This window comes from Ochotona curzoniae, unplaced genomic scaffold, assembly GCF_017591425.1.
Source record: "Ochotona curzoniae isolate NIBS_2020 unplaced genomic scaffold, NIBS_Ocur_1.0 patch79, whole genome shotgun sequence".
NCBI lineage: Eukaryota > Metazoa > Chordata > Mammalia > Lagomorpha > Ochotonidae > Ochotona > Ochotona curzoniae.
The window spans coordinates 376,021-391,805 of NW_024467060.1; the positions used below are offsets into that span (position 1 = coordinate 376,021).

At 53.8% G+C, this 15,785-nt stretch overlaps 2 protein-coding genes across 3 annotated transcripts; one reads left to right on the plus strand and one right to left on the minus strand.

The window, feature by feature from the left end:
- Window positions 1-1,159: 1,159 nt before the first annotated feature.
- Window positions 1,160-3,422, plus strand: LOC121168241 (organic solute transporter subunit beta-like). The gene is made up of 3 exons (XM_040998154.1): window positions 1,160-1,256; window positions 2,212-2,302; window positions 3,218-3,422. Exons 1-3 carry the CDS (start codon window positions 1,160-1,162, stop codon window positions 3,420-3,422), a joined length of 393 nt encoding a protein of 130 aa, XP_040854088.1.
- A 1,368-nt stretch (window positions 3,423-4,790) lies between these two features.
- On the minus strand, window positions 4,791-15,785 carry LOC121168240 (ras-like protein family member 12). Of its 2 annotated transcripts, XM_040998151.1 has the most exons (5): window positions 15,683-15,785; window positions 13,836-13,892; window positions 8,417-8,490; window positions 7,477-7,667; window positions 4,791-5,288 (listed from the first exon to the last, which is right to left on the minus strand). In XM_040998151.1, exons 1-5 carry the CDS (start codon window positions 15,783-15,785, stop codon window positions 4,910-4,912), a joined length of 804 nt encoding a protein of 267 aa, XP_040854085.1. In that variant the 3' UTR covers window positions 4,791-4,909. The 2 variants fall into 2 exon arrangements, with proteins under 2 accessions (XP_040854085.1, XP_040854086.1); XM_040998152.1 differs by lacking the exon at window positions 13,836-13,892.

Genomic DNA, 15,785 nt, shown 5'->3' on the forward strand with positions numbered 1-15,785 from the left:
GCAGGCAATGAATTTATTCACTATGCCGCAGTGCTGGACCCAATCTTTACTATTTCTTCTTTAGTTTTTAGAAAGACTCAAAGAGGAGAAATCCATCTAACTTCTGTGAGGTAGAAGCAGGATGGGTAGAAGCATGGTGGCTCCTCAGGTCTGAGACTCGGGCCACTTCTCCGGTCCTGCCTCCCTTAGACCAGGAGCCCAGGCAAAGCAGACACCTGCGGCCACCTGTTGGCTGTGGGCAGAGGAAGTATGAACCAGGACCACCGGCCAAGTTTGACCATTCAGCCGTTGAAATGTGGCTTGTCAGAATTGAGATATGCAATAAGTTAAAATGTACAGGTAATTTTAATGGTTGGTATCCCAAATTATAAGCTCAGTAAATTTTCAGATAAATTAAAGGATACTATTAGACCCACTGGCTTACACTGAACATGCTGTCTACCTTAGCTTTCTTTATTCTTTTCTTAATATGGAGGCTGGCCAGTGGTGTCATACGCAGTAGCAGAATGACTGTACTCGCACACACCGATGTGTGCACCGACGAGATCTGAGGTTTGGGGGACACAGGTTGCTTAACTGGCTTCATTTTGTGGGGACGAGAGTCAGGTAGGGACTCAGCAAGCGATTTCTCTAAGTAAAATGAGTTCTGGTTCTTCCCTAAGAAGCCACAGGCAGCAATTCAGGAAACTAGTCCTCACAAAAGGGGGTCCTCAAAGAATTCTTGGGGGCGGCACCGAGGAGCCAGGGAGACCCAGCCTCCATCACGTGAGAGGAGGCACTGGTTCGTGATTGGCTACTGCGTGAAACCCGAGGGTATAGGGTGTGACATTTAGCAAAGCCAAGCAGGCTGGGGGAGACCTCTGCAGGTGATTCCTAGAGCAATGTCCCCCCAAACTCCCAAATAAAGACTTGAGGCCCTTCTACTCTGACAGGCAGTGTCAGCTTCTCCAGGCCCCACTGCGTCTGGGTTTGGGGCTGTGCTTCGTCGCCTAAGTGCAACAGAGGAGCTCACAGTCCTGGGCGCCACAGCAGCTCCTGCTCTTCTTGGCTTCCTTTCCAGGGATCTTCCGGGATTGGCTGTCCAGGGACTGGGAGCTTGCAGGCCTGGAGGGTAGCTGAGTCAAGAAGCCAGAAAGGGGTCCCAAGCAGGAGGCAGGTCATGGACCCCACCGAGGTGGCTCTGACAGCCCCACCTGGCACTGCAGTGCCCCAGGAGCTGCTGGCTGAAATGCTTTGGTTTTTCCGCATGGAAGATGGTGAGTGGCAGAGGGCTGCGGTGGGGATGGAGTGCATTCCCTGGACAACCCCTCTGCTCTGGATACCCATCGCCCCCACCCGCCCAAGGCAGGGACAGACTGGGCGGCAGGGGCTCACACTGCGGCCACTTTTTACCTATGGGATGCTCACTCATTTACTCAGTCCCCCAATCATTATTGTGGCTACTTATTAAGCTTCTACTATGTACCAGGCAGTGTTCTCTGCGTGGGGGAATAAAATTTCAAAACAAAAAACAAAACAAAACAAAAAGCAACAACCCCCCCTCCCATTTCTGCCCTCCCAGAGGAGAGAAGAGGCACCAAAATAAGTGACTGAAGTACATGGGGAGTGATCCCAAGTAAGGGAGAAAAATCCACCAGAGGAGGAGGAGGAAGTGTGAAGCAAGGGCTGATGGTGGGAGAAAATGTCCTTTAACAGACTGGCAGGATGTGAAGGTGCAAGTCTCCTAGATTAGCTGGGGGACAAACATTTGTGGCAGAGGGGCCAGCCAAGGCCAAAGCCCCACGGCCAGCCTCTGCTGCAATCCAGGGAGATGTGGCCAAGTCTTCAGGAGCCAAATCCAGACCGCCTGCGTTCACTCGGGCAGTTATTTAGCCAGCTTTGGAGCGGCCACCTCCCTCCCAGCCTCCCTCTCTCTCCAACCCCTGTGGCTGGCTCTGAAACTGAAGATTGTGACTTTTGTCTTGACCCGCCTTGTCCCTTCCCACTCCTGCCTTCTCTTCCCATGGTTACCCCACTGCCCCGTCAGATAAGGACCTCTCCGGGGCCAAGATCCTGTCTTCCCCTCTCCCACCCCCAACATCCCTTTCCATCTAGAAGTTCCTCAAGGCCCAGGGGCTCCTCTCCACCTTGTTTGGGGTCTTCACAGCAGGGGACAGCTGAAGGAGGCTAGTGGCTCAGACTCAAGGCCCTGTTCTGTATGTCCCTCCCCAGCAACCCCTTGGAATTACTCCATCCTCGCCCTGACAGTGGTGGTGGTGGGGCTAAGCATGTTCCTCCTCATAAGAAACATCCAGGGCAACAGGTAAGGAGCTGGCCTGGCGGCGGGGTACGAATGGGTAAGTGGGGTGGGGGACCTGCCTTCCCAGAAGGAAATATAGGGAGGTGCTGTTCAAGAACTTGGCTCTCCACTCTTTGGGGGCAGCAATATACAGCTTCAGAATCCCAAAGCTGTTTAAAAATGCAGCAACTGGGCATCCACCCATCCAGCCCTGGCTGGCAAGCTGGAGTATAGCTGTTGAAAACATGGTCCTTGCCCCTCACAGTGTTCAGCAGATATCCCCTCCAGCAGGTGAATTCAAGGATGAGGTGGCTGTCCTGTGGCACAGCAGACACTGATCTGTTCCCTCTGTGGTCCATGCAGGTCCTCTGAGCAGCCAGCTCTTCCTGAGCTGAGTACCCTAGGTACCTCGAGAAAAACCAATGTGGAAAGAGGATAGGCAATGTGGGAGGAACAAGAAGCAGTGCCGAGCTGAGGACGTGGGCTGTGGGGGTCACTGATGTGATGCGTGCAGGTTAGGGTTGGAGAGGCGAAGCTGGGGTTGTGTGCAGGCTGGCCTGGGGAGGCCATATTGCTAGTTAGGAGTTTCCTACACAGATCGCAGGTAGTGGAGACAGTGTTGGGGACCAGAGATTATTGTAGTTTGGTGAGAAGAACCCAGGATTCAGAGTCAGGAGACTTAAGTGTCTGTCCCATTTAAGTGTCTGTGCTTCTTTGGTTTCCTGAGCCCCCTTCGGTCACCTGTCAGGGGAGAGCAGTGCTACGGATAGCATGAGCCACTGCACATGTGGTTGCAACATCCAGCTCTCCCTGTGGCTCCTCTCGTGGCTCCCAGATTGTGGAGGACTCCCCAAGAAACCCTCTAACTCCCTGGGGAGACCCGGTCCCACACCAACCACAAGATCTCCCTCCTGCCCTGCTCCCCTCAACCCTGCCCAGGAACCGAAAGATGCAGCAGCTGGAAAAAGCAGCTCCGGAAGCCCTGTACTTAAAAGAGGTCAAATCTAAAGATGGCAAGAACAGGAACAACCTTAGAGAGTCTCTGCTCTCAGAAAACCTCAACTGGGCCCCAGGGGAAATGGAATTTAAAGACAGCACTGAACCACCAGGCTTTCTTCGAGACTCAGTGGAAACGGCCAGCTGAGGGGCGTACAGAGAACATCCGGGTCCCAATCAGGAGTGAATTCAGCTTGGCGGCTCCTAACTCCCCAGGCCTTACAGCCTTCCCAAGCACCCAAGTGCTTCTGTGAGCAGCCTGGAATTAACACAAAATTCTGTTATTTAAAAAAAGAATCTTTTATTAAAATGTTTCTGGCAGTGCACAGTTCGAGTTGCATAATTTGTTCAACTGGTGGTGGCATGCGCGTGTGCACACACACACACACCCGTGGTTTGGCGCACAAGTGCACAACCTCCTGACCTGGCCTTGTGCGGGTTAGAAAGCCTGGTCGGCATTCAGCATAGGTGGTGAGGATCCCCCACCTTTGACCTCAGCCTTTCCATCTATAAAATGGGATGGAAGGCTACGTGAGAAATGTTTTCAGTGCAGGCTCCTGAGGTGGTGGTGGTGGAAAGGAGTAAGACTCTGAGCTCAGAATCTTCCCTCAGAGCTCTCTCCTGCACCTGCTGATTTGCTCATAATCTATGAGACATTTCCTGTGGACTAGGTTCATAGTAAACAAAGTTAGAAAACTATGGCTTCCCCTGCCTGTCGCAGCCTTCTGCCAACATTGGGCTCCTAGGGTAGAGTGTAGGGGTGTGTCTTGGCCCCAAACCTAGAGCCAGGCTGCTGGGACATAAACCGTGATTAAAAAATGTGCTGTATTGGCCCCAAATGCTTTAGGTTCGATCTTACAAAAGTAGGTATTGAGCACTGGAACCTATGACCAAGGGCACTACATCCTGCCCAGTCAGACCACAAACAGGTAGGGTGTGTTTCTGCCTACAAGTGGGCAGGTTCAGTGTACACACAACAGCGGAGTCACCATCACCGGAGAGAGAACAAGGCTTTTCTGCAGCTCCTCAGGGTCCACGGACAGTCTCCTCCTTCTCTCCTAGGAGGCAAACTTCCAGAACTACACCTGCCCTGGACATAAGACCCATCCGGCAGTCAGGTGGCTGTTACGTTACTGTAAGCAGATTTTCCTTAGAAAAACTGCCATCTGCAAGCTGCCCTGTCTTTCATGTCCAAACGGTGGCGCTATGACACCAAGGCCGAGCTCAGGAGCCAAGCCCAAGTGCACGCGGCTCTGAAGGTCTCGACCACCGTGAGCTGGGGCCCCTGAGGAACCACCAGGCTGGAGCTGGAGCAGCAGGAGGTCATAGCGGCAGGAAGGACACTGCCTTTCGCTTCCTTTCGCTCAAGGCTGACCCCAGCTCTCTGGGTTGCAGCAGGGGCTATTTCCCTGCAGAATTTCAGAGGGAGCAGCTGTTCCCACGCTGACCAAGGGCGAGGGATCAGCGCCTCTGTTTGTCCCCGCGGTTCACACAGTGACCTGTGGGTAGGACGCTGCTGATGGCTCTGCTGGGTGCTGGAGGCTGGCTCAGCTGTCGTCCAAAGGCCAGGCGCTGAGCCAGCCTCCCGGCCCTGCAGTCCCTTGCAGGTTCCCACCAGCTCCTGGAGAGGAGTGTTCAGAAGATCTTAAAGCCCTTCAGGAGGGTCAGGGTGGGAGCCTTGCGCTTGCTCTGGGCGCGGGACGACTTGACTGTGACCAGCTTGGCCTGGGCCACGGCGGGCATCTCCTTCAGGCTGACGGTGGACAGAGTGTTGAGCGTGCAGCTGGCCAGCCCGTGCCGGGCGGTGAGCGGGGCCTGGTGAGGGAGCAGCGCCCGCTCCTCCGAGATGAAGAGGGGCCGGGCTGGGGCGTTCTTCTCCAGCTCCCTCCTTGCCTCCCGTACCGCTTCGTGGAAGACGTGCTGCACATGCTCGAAGTCCAGGCAGGCGGAAACCTCGAAAAACAGGCATCCGAACCTGCCGGCCAGGGCTGCGCCCTCCGCCTGGGTGACCTGCCTGGGGTGGGGTGGAGCGGGGAGGCAGAGCATCAGGGCTAAGCTGTCCGCACTCCTGGCGGATCCTGCCCTGCGCCTGACTCCCCACTCACTAGCTGGGTGGCCTGGCACCCTGGTCATCTCTCTGAATCCCAGTTTTCTCATTAGAGCAATGGCACAATGACACCTGTCTCTTGGGATTGGTTGAATTAAGACAATTTGTGCACCTGCAGAACACAGCAGGTGGTCCTTGACTCCAAAAGGCCCCTGTGGCTAAAGGAAGAATGCCTTGCTAGCCCATGCCTCCTCTGACAATGCGGATTTACCCTGGCTAGTGGGATCAGCCCTATAGAGAAAGACAGGGATGTGACAGATCGTGTGTGCCTCAGGCTTGTGGGTGGCAGAGTGCTCATGGGAGGGCCAGGATGGGCAGGCTAACAGCATGGACTGGTCAGAGTGGGGTGACTGAGGAGGAAGGAGCCAACAACACCTGCTTCAGGTAGGTCCACACCGCCTCCTGGGATGCGGGATTGAATATGGGGGTTCCTGGCCCTTGGAGGAGAAGGAAGAGGAAAGAGAAGAAGGAGGAGGAGGTTGACTTGCGGGTATGGCAGCTTCTAGAAGGGAGAGGAAGGTCGCCAGGGTCTTGAAGTTCCATTGGTTGAATCTTCCTCATCACCACCCTCCACCATTCTTTGGGGAGGGGCGGGTACGGCACGGCTGGTGAGTTAGGACAATGGCACCAAGGGTGGGAAAGGTGCAGGAGGCTGGAGTTGGGCTAGCTGCCCAGGCTACTGCTCCATGCAGGTGGAATGAGATGCGGGCATGGAGGTGGTGGGAGTATCCGAGGGAGCCAGATATGTGGGGAAAGGGACCTCACAATCTGCTGTTAGAGCAGTTTGAATCTGCAGCCCTGTCACGGTGGGAACGTGGTGATCTTTCAGCAGTGAGGCAGCTGAGCATGCCGGCACTGTGAGAGTGGGTGCGTGGGCCAGTAACACTGTCCCGCTCCTAATTTCGCTGCAGCCTAGTGAGCCTCGGACTTGTGGCTTAGGAACCACTACTCTCACTTGCCTTTCGCCTTCTTAGCTCTAGGTGCTCATGGAGGTCATGGCCTGTGCTTGGCTAAAACATACACTGTGTGTATCCTCAAATCCCACCCCAGGAATCAGGATGTTGCCCAGAAGGAAGCTGGCAACTGGGCAGCTCCTGTGGTTTCGTCTGAGCCCTCATCATCATAGCTATTTGTCCCTACACCACTTGGGAGTGATCCCTTTTGGAAAGACTTGGGTTAGAACAGGGGTTTGTGGTTTCTCTCTGTCTCTGAGGTTGACTTGCTCACAACCCAGGCTCAGTATGTCCTCAGAGCCCATCTCCCGTGGCTTTAACCCCATTCTGCTCCCCGCATTTGCTGAAAGATGGCTTGTCTACACACCCAATGGCTTGGGAGGTCCCATCCTGTGGTCTTTTCTCACGGGACCACCTCACCCTCCCTTGCTAGATAAAGGATCCCACCAAAGGAAGAGTCTTGGCTATCCCAGTCAAGAGGCCTTTAGGGGCCAGGGAAAGCCATAAGCAAGTGGACTGGCTGCCCAGAAAGTGGGTTCAGGGCTGCAGGGTCTGCCAAGGGCAGACAGCAGTCTCAAATGTCTGAGGACCAGGCTGGCCACTGGAACGCATGGACAGGCTGGAGTGGAGTGGCCTTCAAGGCAAGGTCTGAGGTCAGCTGGAAGGAGCAAGCCCTACCTCACAGCATTCTAGTTTCAGATCTTTTCAGGCACTGTGATCCAGCCACTCTTCTCTGAGCTCCCCTCTGGCCTAGTCTGTGACTGCTGCCTCAAGTCCAACCCTTCACTCAGCACAGCCAGCGGTGGGAGGGAGCTGGGGGGCAGAGTTTGAGTGTTGATTGGACTCGCACAGACACCGGACCCAAGGAGCCAATCAGAGCCTCTCTCTGGAATTAGAATTGAACATGAGAGGAGTGAGTCCCTGAGTGGGCCTGGAAGGTCAGGGAGACCCAAGCCAGAAAGTACAAGGCCATGAGAGATTACAGAGTAATCTTGCTCTTGACTTTCAAGATCCAGCCCCCCAGGTAGCTCAAATTCCCTTTTCTTCCTCTCTATGTTCCTCTCCTACCTACAAGGGCATTCTAGTTTGGAGCAGGAGGCAGTCCCTGCAGTCCCCCGACCCCTGAGAGATCGCATGCTCACCGGTACTGGGCCATGTCCAGCTTGTTGCCCAGCAGCAGGGCGGGGAAGCCACGCTGTGTCTCCTTGGCGTGCAGGGCCAGCAGCTCCAGGTAGCCGCTGCTGCCCTCGAAGCTCTGGCGGCTGTCCACGCTGTACACCACCAGGAAGGCATGAGCCCAGTTCAGGTAGCGTTCGCAGTTCCTGGGGGTGTCCTGGGTGAAGAAGAGAAGCCCCTCGCAGGGGCAGGGAAGGGGGTAAAGGCCTTCACCTGAGCTGCACTCCCACCCTCCCACTCCCACGTCTGCCAGCTGCTTGCTTCCCCAGGATCTTTGTATATTGTCCTCACAGAGCCCTTCTCAAAGGAGCACTTGACTGTGGCTCTGGACTGGCATGAAAGGAGACTTTGTCTCATGAGTCATCCCCCCCACCCACCATCCATCCAGAACCTTGAAGACCTTGACCCCTTGCGCACAGAGCCAGAGCTCCTGGCATTGCTGCCACAGAGACCTGGTAGCTGTCCCTGATACTGCTGGTTTCAGGTCAAGTTCACGCTGCCCTCTTTGACTTCTGAGAATCACAGCCACTGCCCCCGCCCACCACCTCCGTTTGGCAGGGGATGGCAAGGAGATGTGGGTGCTAGGCTTTCAGGAGAAGGGGCTTGTCCCAGGACAGGTATACACCTGTCCTCACGTGTGCATAAGTATGAATCAGCCCGTCCCACAGGATCTCAGAGCTGATCCAGAAACCGCCAGATATCCCCAGCCCCCTGCCCCATAGACAATCTTTTCCTTTGGCAAATGAAGGATTCAGGCCCAAGGGGGCACAGCGTCCCCTCAGGATCACACAACAAATTGCAGCTTAAAGGGAATCCAAATTCCATCCCCCAACCCCAGGCCTGGGTTAGGACTCCTCAGGGGGCTACACTGGCTCTCGGCCATCTGTGTGGAGCAGGTGATGTTACCGGGTCTGCAGTATCCATGACCCTCAGGTGGATGGGTTGGTGGTCCACAGTCTCCTCCGAGCTGTAGGTATCCTCTGTAACACAAACAGGCAGCTGGGTCAGAGGTTTCAGCTCTCACCCTCATGGGGGATGCGGCAGGACCTTCCACCTGCAGGGCTCAGAGCACCAGAGCCACTCAGCATGGCCCCAGGATACAGAACCACAGGGACAATCACTCTATCCCCAGCCCTCTCCTATGCAATGGCCTCTGAGTAAACCTGACCCTCAGCCTTCCCCAGAGGCCCTTGGCCCCTGGTCACCTCACTGAGCAGAAATGGGGTACTCTCTGCCTTTTCTGGTAGCACCCATGTGAGCAGGCAAACCCAGGTCTGGACATAATGCCAGCAGGGGTGGGCCACATGGAGGTGTAGGAGCTGCACTCCCAGCCTCCCCAAGCCCAGGGCTCTTCCACCTGTTGCTCCCTGGACCACAGAACCTCCCACCCCCCCAAGGGCACGTGCCACATGATGATGGGAAGGGAAGTCAGACAGTCCCCAAGTTTCCCCAAGGTTTTGCAAGCACTTCTTGCCCTTGGGACAGTGCAGCATATCAGAGATGTGGAATTCAAGCAGCTGAGCGACTCATCAGCTGCACAGCTTGACTAAGTCGCCTGGGCTATGAGAGGCCACTTCCTGTTTTAAAACACGAATAGGATGGCAACATGGGCCTGTGACAGGTGAGTGCTGAATGTTTGCTCCTACATTAATTAACTCACTGGAAGGTCCAGCTCTCAGGGCTGTGTGAAGACCTGGTGGGCCCTGGGCATATAGCCAAGTCCACTGTCAAGGCCTGGAAAAGTCTGCCATGTGTTTGGTGCTTCCTAGTCAACAGGGCAGCTTCAGACTCCTGTATGATTTTTTTTTTACAACTTTTTATTCTGGAATACCTTTAGATACACATTGAAGCTGCAAAATAGTAAAGGATTTGCTATGCACTTTTACTTGGCTTCCTCCAAAGCAGATGTCCTATATAATCACAGTACAATCAGCAAAGCCAGAAATGGAGCTGGCTAGCATACCATGAGCTAAATGAGGGACCTTATTTGGACTTTGTGAGCCATGGCTATGTTGTTTTTTCCAAATCTTAAGATATCCAACCTGAGAAAGCAGGAGGTGGCCAGGAGACAGGCCAAGAGGACCTCATCAGCACCCTGACAACCATTCTCCCTGCTGCCACCTTTCACCTGTGCCATGTGCCCACATGCATGAGGGTACTTGGTCCTTGCCTTTTCTCTGAGGTTCTCTCTATTCCATGTTACTCACCTCCTGGGCAAACCTGGGCATGTTCTCTGCCTTCCCAGCAGCACCCATTGGGATGGGAGCAGCCTCACAGCCAGCCAAGTTCACAGTCAAACTCTCTCCTCCGAGGGCCACTAGCCGCCAAGCCAGGCCCTGGATGCCCTCCAGATCCACTAGCCTCCAGCATGAATCACAGACAGGCTCTCATCCCCAGTCCCTTTGGGGACTTGGATAAATAGCTGCTCTTATGCAAAGACAAAAAAAAAAAAAAAAAACCCTAATGGAAAGTATGCCCCAAATGTTGAACTATATTTGGTCCAAGAAGAGCTGCCCCTAGATGTCTCCATCTTGTTCAGATTTGTCTTTGTTTCCCTGCCAAGGCTGGCTGAGCTCCCTTATACTTGCTTCCCTCCAGAGGTGCAGGGTCCTGGCCAGCCAGGCTCCAGGGTCCTGCCACATCTTCTGGCACCATGGCCCCTTCTGTTGCCATCGGTTCCTTGGCCGAGAGAACAAGGCAAGGCCCAGAGCACAAGGGAACCCATCCCAGGCCACTCAGCACCCTACCAGGCAGAGGATCACCTGGGTAGGCTGATACCCCCTGAGGACTCCCTTCTGCAGGAGCCCCAGTGAGATCAGTGGGTCTCCCGATTCCTCCACTCCCCCGCATGGAGGGAGAGGGAAGGGCAGGAGCACTCATTCCTCCTGGGGATTGGAATACGGACAACAGGCTGGAAGGAGCCACAGAGATCATCCTGGCCAGCCTCCCCTCCCACACCAAAGCTTCAGAGTCTGGGGCTAAGGGCATCCTGTCCATTACAATAGTGACCCAGCTTCCCATCACTGGCCCCACCTCACGGTACTGCTGAAGGGCTTCCTTACTTCTCCTTCTAGTTAACACTCTGTGCACTTGCATGGGAAAAGAGTGGCTTCCCATGTTCTTTATGGTAATAATAATGTTTTAAGGTACCAAACATCTCATATCAGAGTGCTGGGTTCAAGTACCGGTTGCTCTACTTTTAATCCAACTCCCTGCTAATGCATCTGGGAAGGTAGAGGAAGATAGTTCAAATCCTTGGGCCCTTGTCATCCATGTGGGAGACCTAGAACAAGTTCCTGGCTAATGACTTTGGCCTGACCCAGCCCCAGCTATTACAGCCATTTGGGGAGTAATTCAGTAGATGGAAGAGCTCTCCCTCTCTCTCTCTCTCTCTGTATCTCTCTTTCCCCACAACCTTTCTGACTTTCAAGGAAGTAAACAAAGAAATCATTTCATTTGTTTATTTCAAGGAAGCTCTGCTCTGACAGTGTGATGCCTCAAACATGTTGTCTCCTTAGTTAAGAGGAATGAGGGCAAGAGAGGTGAAAGCTGGAGTTTCTCCCAGCCACGCCAGGAGAGATGCTTCCAGTCCTTGTGCGAGAAGACAGCATCCTCTGGGAGCCTCCACCCTCTCCCCAGGTGCTCAGCACAGACCAAGCCCCACAGACCAGGCATGGATCTCTCACGTCTTTATAATGAATTTTATAGCACAAAAATGAACGGCTCTGTTTCCCCAGTCCCCCTGAAGCTTGCAACTGCTGTGGGGAGGGGAACCCTCCCTGATGGTGGGATGCAACCTCTGAGACATGACCTAGTCTCCCAAAGCATCCAAGGGAAGGGTCTAGCGGACTTCCTAGGTCATATCCTCTCAGGGTGGAATCAGAGATCAGCAGCCATGGTGACTAAGCCCCCCAAGGGGTGGTTCTCTTCCCCCACAACACTCACCCACCCATTCCATGGCAAGGCCACCATTCAAAAATGACTCAATCAGGAAGCTCAACCTATGGCATGGGTTCAGCTGGTGGGACTCTGTGTCAAGGAGAGACACTGGGTGCAGGGAAGAAGGAACTGGAGCCAAGAGATGCCAAGAGGATGCCAGGTCCAAACTTGAGGACCAAGGGACCCTTTCCAGTGCACGCCTGGCCCGTGCAACACTGGATGCCACTGTCCGTGTCCCTTCCCATACATTCCAGCCCATAGCTGCCTACCCACCTCACCCCTGTCCTTAACTCCTCCATTCCAAGTCTGGTACCCACTGTGACTTTACACTACTGCATCCTGTGTCCTGCTATCTGGGGAGGCAGCCTCTGCTCCTCGCAGGGACTCCCCTCAAACCGCTGTGCACTCTTGGCCCAGAGGCCTCATCAGGTGGTGAACAGAGCCAAGGTGCAGGTGTGGAACAAACCACTTGGGGGCTGTTAGCTAGGCACCTCCCCACTCCGTACCTGGCATTTCATTTAAGGTTGCCTTGGAGAAGGGGATTCTGTTACTTTAGGAAAGAAATGCATTTTTAAGGGTCTATTTCCATTGTAAGATTTGCTACTTTTATCTCTAAATCAGTTATTTCTTTGAGAAGCAGACACTTAGAGAGAAGAGAGCCTACTCCCACCCATGGGCTCATTTTCCAAACACCTTTCAATGGCCAATGTCAAAGCCAGGAACCCAGAACTCCAGCTAGACCTCCCACATGGGTAGCAGGGGCCCAATCCCTCAAGTCATCACCATTACCTCCCCAAGTCAGCATTAGCTGGAATCTAGGGTTAACAGAGCTGAAGCTCCACCCCAGTTATTCTAATGTGGGACACAGTGGTCTTAACGGGCATCTTAAATGCTAGACTAAACTCCCGCCCAAGAAGCAGCATTTTTACACCACAAGCCTCAGTATCTTTGGGGATCTCTGCCCCAACACAGTGTTCAACATCTGACTCTGAGTAGAACTGAGGGACCAACAGGCACCACAGGTGACGGGGCGCCTTCCTCCAGATGTGCTGGTGGCATTCCACCTGGGGCCTGCCACAGTGGGGGCAGCCTCCGACTCAGGTCAGAGTCCTGGGTTTCCTTGGAGGGTCACTGGGAGAAAGTTGTTGTGAATTTGAGGGAAAAAGGAACCCAAGGGTACAACATCTTTTATTCAAAGAGCAAGCTGATTCAGAGGCCCCTTCCTCGGTCTTACTCATAACCAAGCTGGGTTCCAGCATGAGCCACAGGTGCTCATCCAATTTTGCTTCTATTCACTTTCAATGTGAGGGTTCCATGGCAGAGGTTTTTAAGGAAAAGGTCTTGCTGCTTAAGAATAATTTTTATAAACACTGATCTGGCTCATCTAAGGGGTTTTCAGCCACCACACACCGGAAGCCAGCTGAGAGAAAGAAAAGTCAACATGCATTGAGTGTCTACTGTGACCAAACCTTCTGCCTCTGATAATTCCTTACATCCTCATGGTCATTGGCTGAAGTCTCTTCTAGCCATTTCACAGGTGCTAACAAATAGCTCAAAGAGGTTAGCTGAGTGGCATTAGAGTTATACAGTCAATATTTGGTACAGTTAAGAGTTATATTCAGCTCTGATCAGCACCAAAGCACGTGTTTCCCAAAGGACCATGATACAGCTAAAAAAACAAAAAGAAAAAAAAAAAAACCCCTGTACGTCTCAAACATGGGACACAGAAGCCAACACTGGAGACCTCCCCAAATGTCTGGCCCAGCATTCCTGGAAAAGAACGCTGAGTGGCTGCATGCAGAACACCACCTATTTGGAGGTGGGCGTCTAGCTTTGCCTGGTTTTCCTATTTTCACCATCAGATCTCATCCATCTTATGTGTTGGGTCAACATGCATCTCTCAATTCTCTGAATCGAGCCACGTCCAGGTGATCTCGAGCAGCCTGTGGAGGGGTATTTACAGCCCTTAAAACATTTTCCCAGGGCAAGCATTTGGTACCACAGTGAGCATTACCGCTCAGGAGCCCTGCCTCCTATATGTCAGCGCCTGGGCTCAAGTCTTGGCTCTGTTCCTGATTCCAGGCTCCTATGGATGCCCTGGTGTCGGCCCAAGCATCTGGGTCTCTGTCAACCACATGGGAAACTTGGACCAAGCTTCCAGATCTTGGCTTAATCCTGGATCGACTGTTGCAGGCATTTGGGGAGTGAACCACCAGATAAAAGATCTCTCTCCCTCTCTACCTTTCAAATACACTTATCAACAAATACATTAAAAAAAATTTTTTTTCCCTCCATGGGCAAGGTCACCCCTGGTTGCTGCTCCCTTCTGGTTAGCCCTGAGGTGCCCCACGTAGGGCCCAGGCAGGTCCCAGAAGTGGTTACTTACCCAAGTTGGGGTCATACTCGCTGATGAACCTCTTGGTCAGAAACTTCACTGTCAAGGCTGCAAGAAACAGAGAGCTGTTGGCTGAGTCTCTCCAGGGCACCCCAGGCAGCTGGCCCCTGGACCCGCCCCGCTCATGTTTACCAGGCCTTTCTTAGTTTGCAGGTTCCCAAAGCTGACACCAAGCTCAGCTCTTTGAGGAAATAAAGTGGGGTGGCTGAGAAGTCGGTTTGAAGGACCCCAATGACGTCAGGTGACTGCAGAGCCGAGTCCTTATAGGTGTACTCTGGTTTGACTGGTTTCTGTTTTTCTCATGGCAAGAAAATCAGTGAGACATAAACTTAAAAGGGGTGTCTGTGAACTTGTACTTGGGGGTCAGTCCAGACTCAGGGAGCCAGTTAGGATCAACCTGGCAAGAGTCCAGCAAAACAAACAAACAAACAAACAAACAAAAACAAATAAACAAAACAAAACAAAAAAACCCAGCCTGGACAAGCCTGGTGGGATTCTGATGAGGGGGCAGGGGCAGGATCCAGCCAGATAGGTCGGTGTCCCGGGGCAACATGCCCTGGGCCCCCTGCTCCACATCTCCAGTCTTGGCGTTCTCCGAGGCCTCTGCTCTGGCCATGGGGCCCCAGCAGAGTGCTGGCCTTTAGAACAAAGTCCTTCCTGTGGAATGCTCTGATTTTTTTGGTCTAGGGTTTGAGCAGAGGAGGGCAAGGGCTAGCTGACCATCCCGGCACTCTTTCCGTGTCAGGCAACATAGTCAGGCAAATCCTTAAAATTCTTTCCTAGGATTCCTAACAAGGTCGGTTTGCAAAGTAACACCCAGGGAATACATATTTTAGAACTGAAATTTCTCCATTTAAAGTAGTCGCTGGCTTCACAGAGCTACGAAGTGCAAGTTGATTTCCACTGGGAAGGGGGCAAATCTTTTAGGTAGGAAAATCCAGGATTGCAGAGTCCCTCCTCTGAAACAAGGGAACCCTCCAACCTTTCCCAGGGAGAGGCACAAAGTATTCCCCCCAGCCTGGGGTGGGGAGGATGGACTGCAGGAAACCCCTAGCCAAAGGAACCCCCTATGTCCGCCAGCTGTTAGAGACCCTGCATGGCAGGTGGGTGGGCAGACCCTTGTTTCTGGCTTCTCTGCCTATAGGGACAATGTCCCTTCTCCACCCCTGGGTGACAGCTGCCAGGAGCAGGGAAGGCAGCGGTCAGTGTTGGCAGAAGGCATCTTAGCATTGGAAGCCCTGAGAGTCTGATCCACTAAGGACAAGTTGGAGCCACCTCTGCATCCAGGATGGCAAAAAGAGTGTGTGTGTGTGTGTGTAGGGGGGGGTGCCTTGAAGCATCTGATTAAAGCTAGGTGGTGTGCTCAGAGTCCCAAGAGACATGGGGACAAGGGGTGGGAGGAGTGGGGCTGCACCTTTGGGTGGGGGGTTGATTCCAAACATTTGTGGCCTCTCATCAGTCATCCCACCCACCTCTCATCCCCGCACCGGATTCTCAGGGAATATAATTCCAAGGCTCCAAGAGGCTCCCAGCAGGGTCGTTGGTGCCAGGAGGCGGGGTGGGGTGAAGGTGGTGGAGGCAGGAGAGAGGAGCAGAGAATTGGGGGGTGAAGGGGACAGAGAAGGGGAGAGAGGTGCGGGGGTCCCAGGCACAAGGGGCAGCAGACAGTCGGGGGAGCAGAAAAGAGATCCCAATGATGGAGAAACTGAGGCAGAGGAGCTAACCACGGCTCCCCCAGACCCATCTAGTGAAAAGTGCAGGAGAGGACCCGATCCCCGCCGTGCCCTGCCCCAGTGCCCAGACTTCAGTCCCCTCTCACCCCCGACCGTGCCACTCACCGGACTTGCCGGCCCCTCGGCGCCCCAGGATGGCCAAGTTGACTTCAAGGGGCGCGCTGTGCGCCGCGCTACCCGCGCGGGGCTTCCCGAACACGGAGGTCAT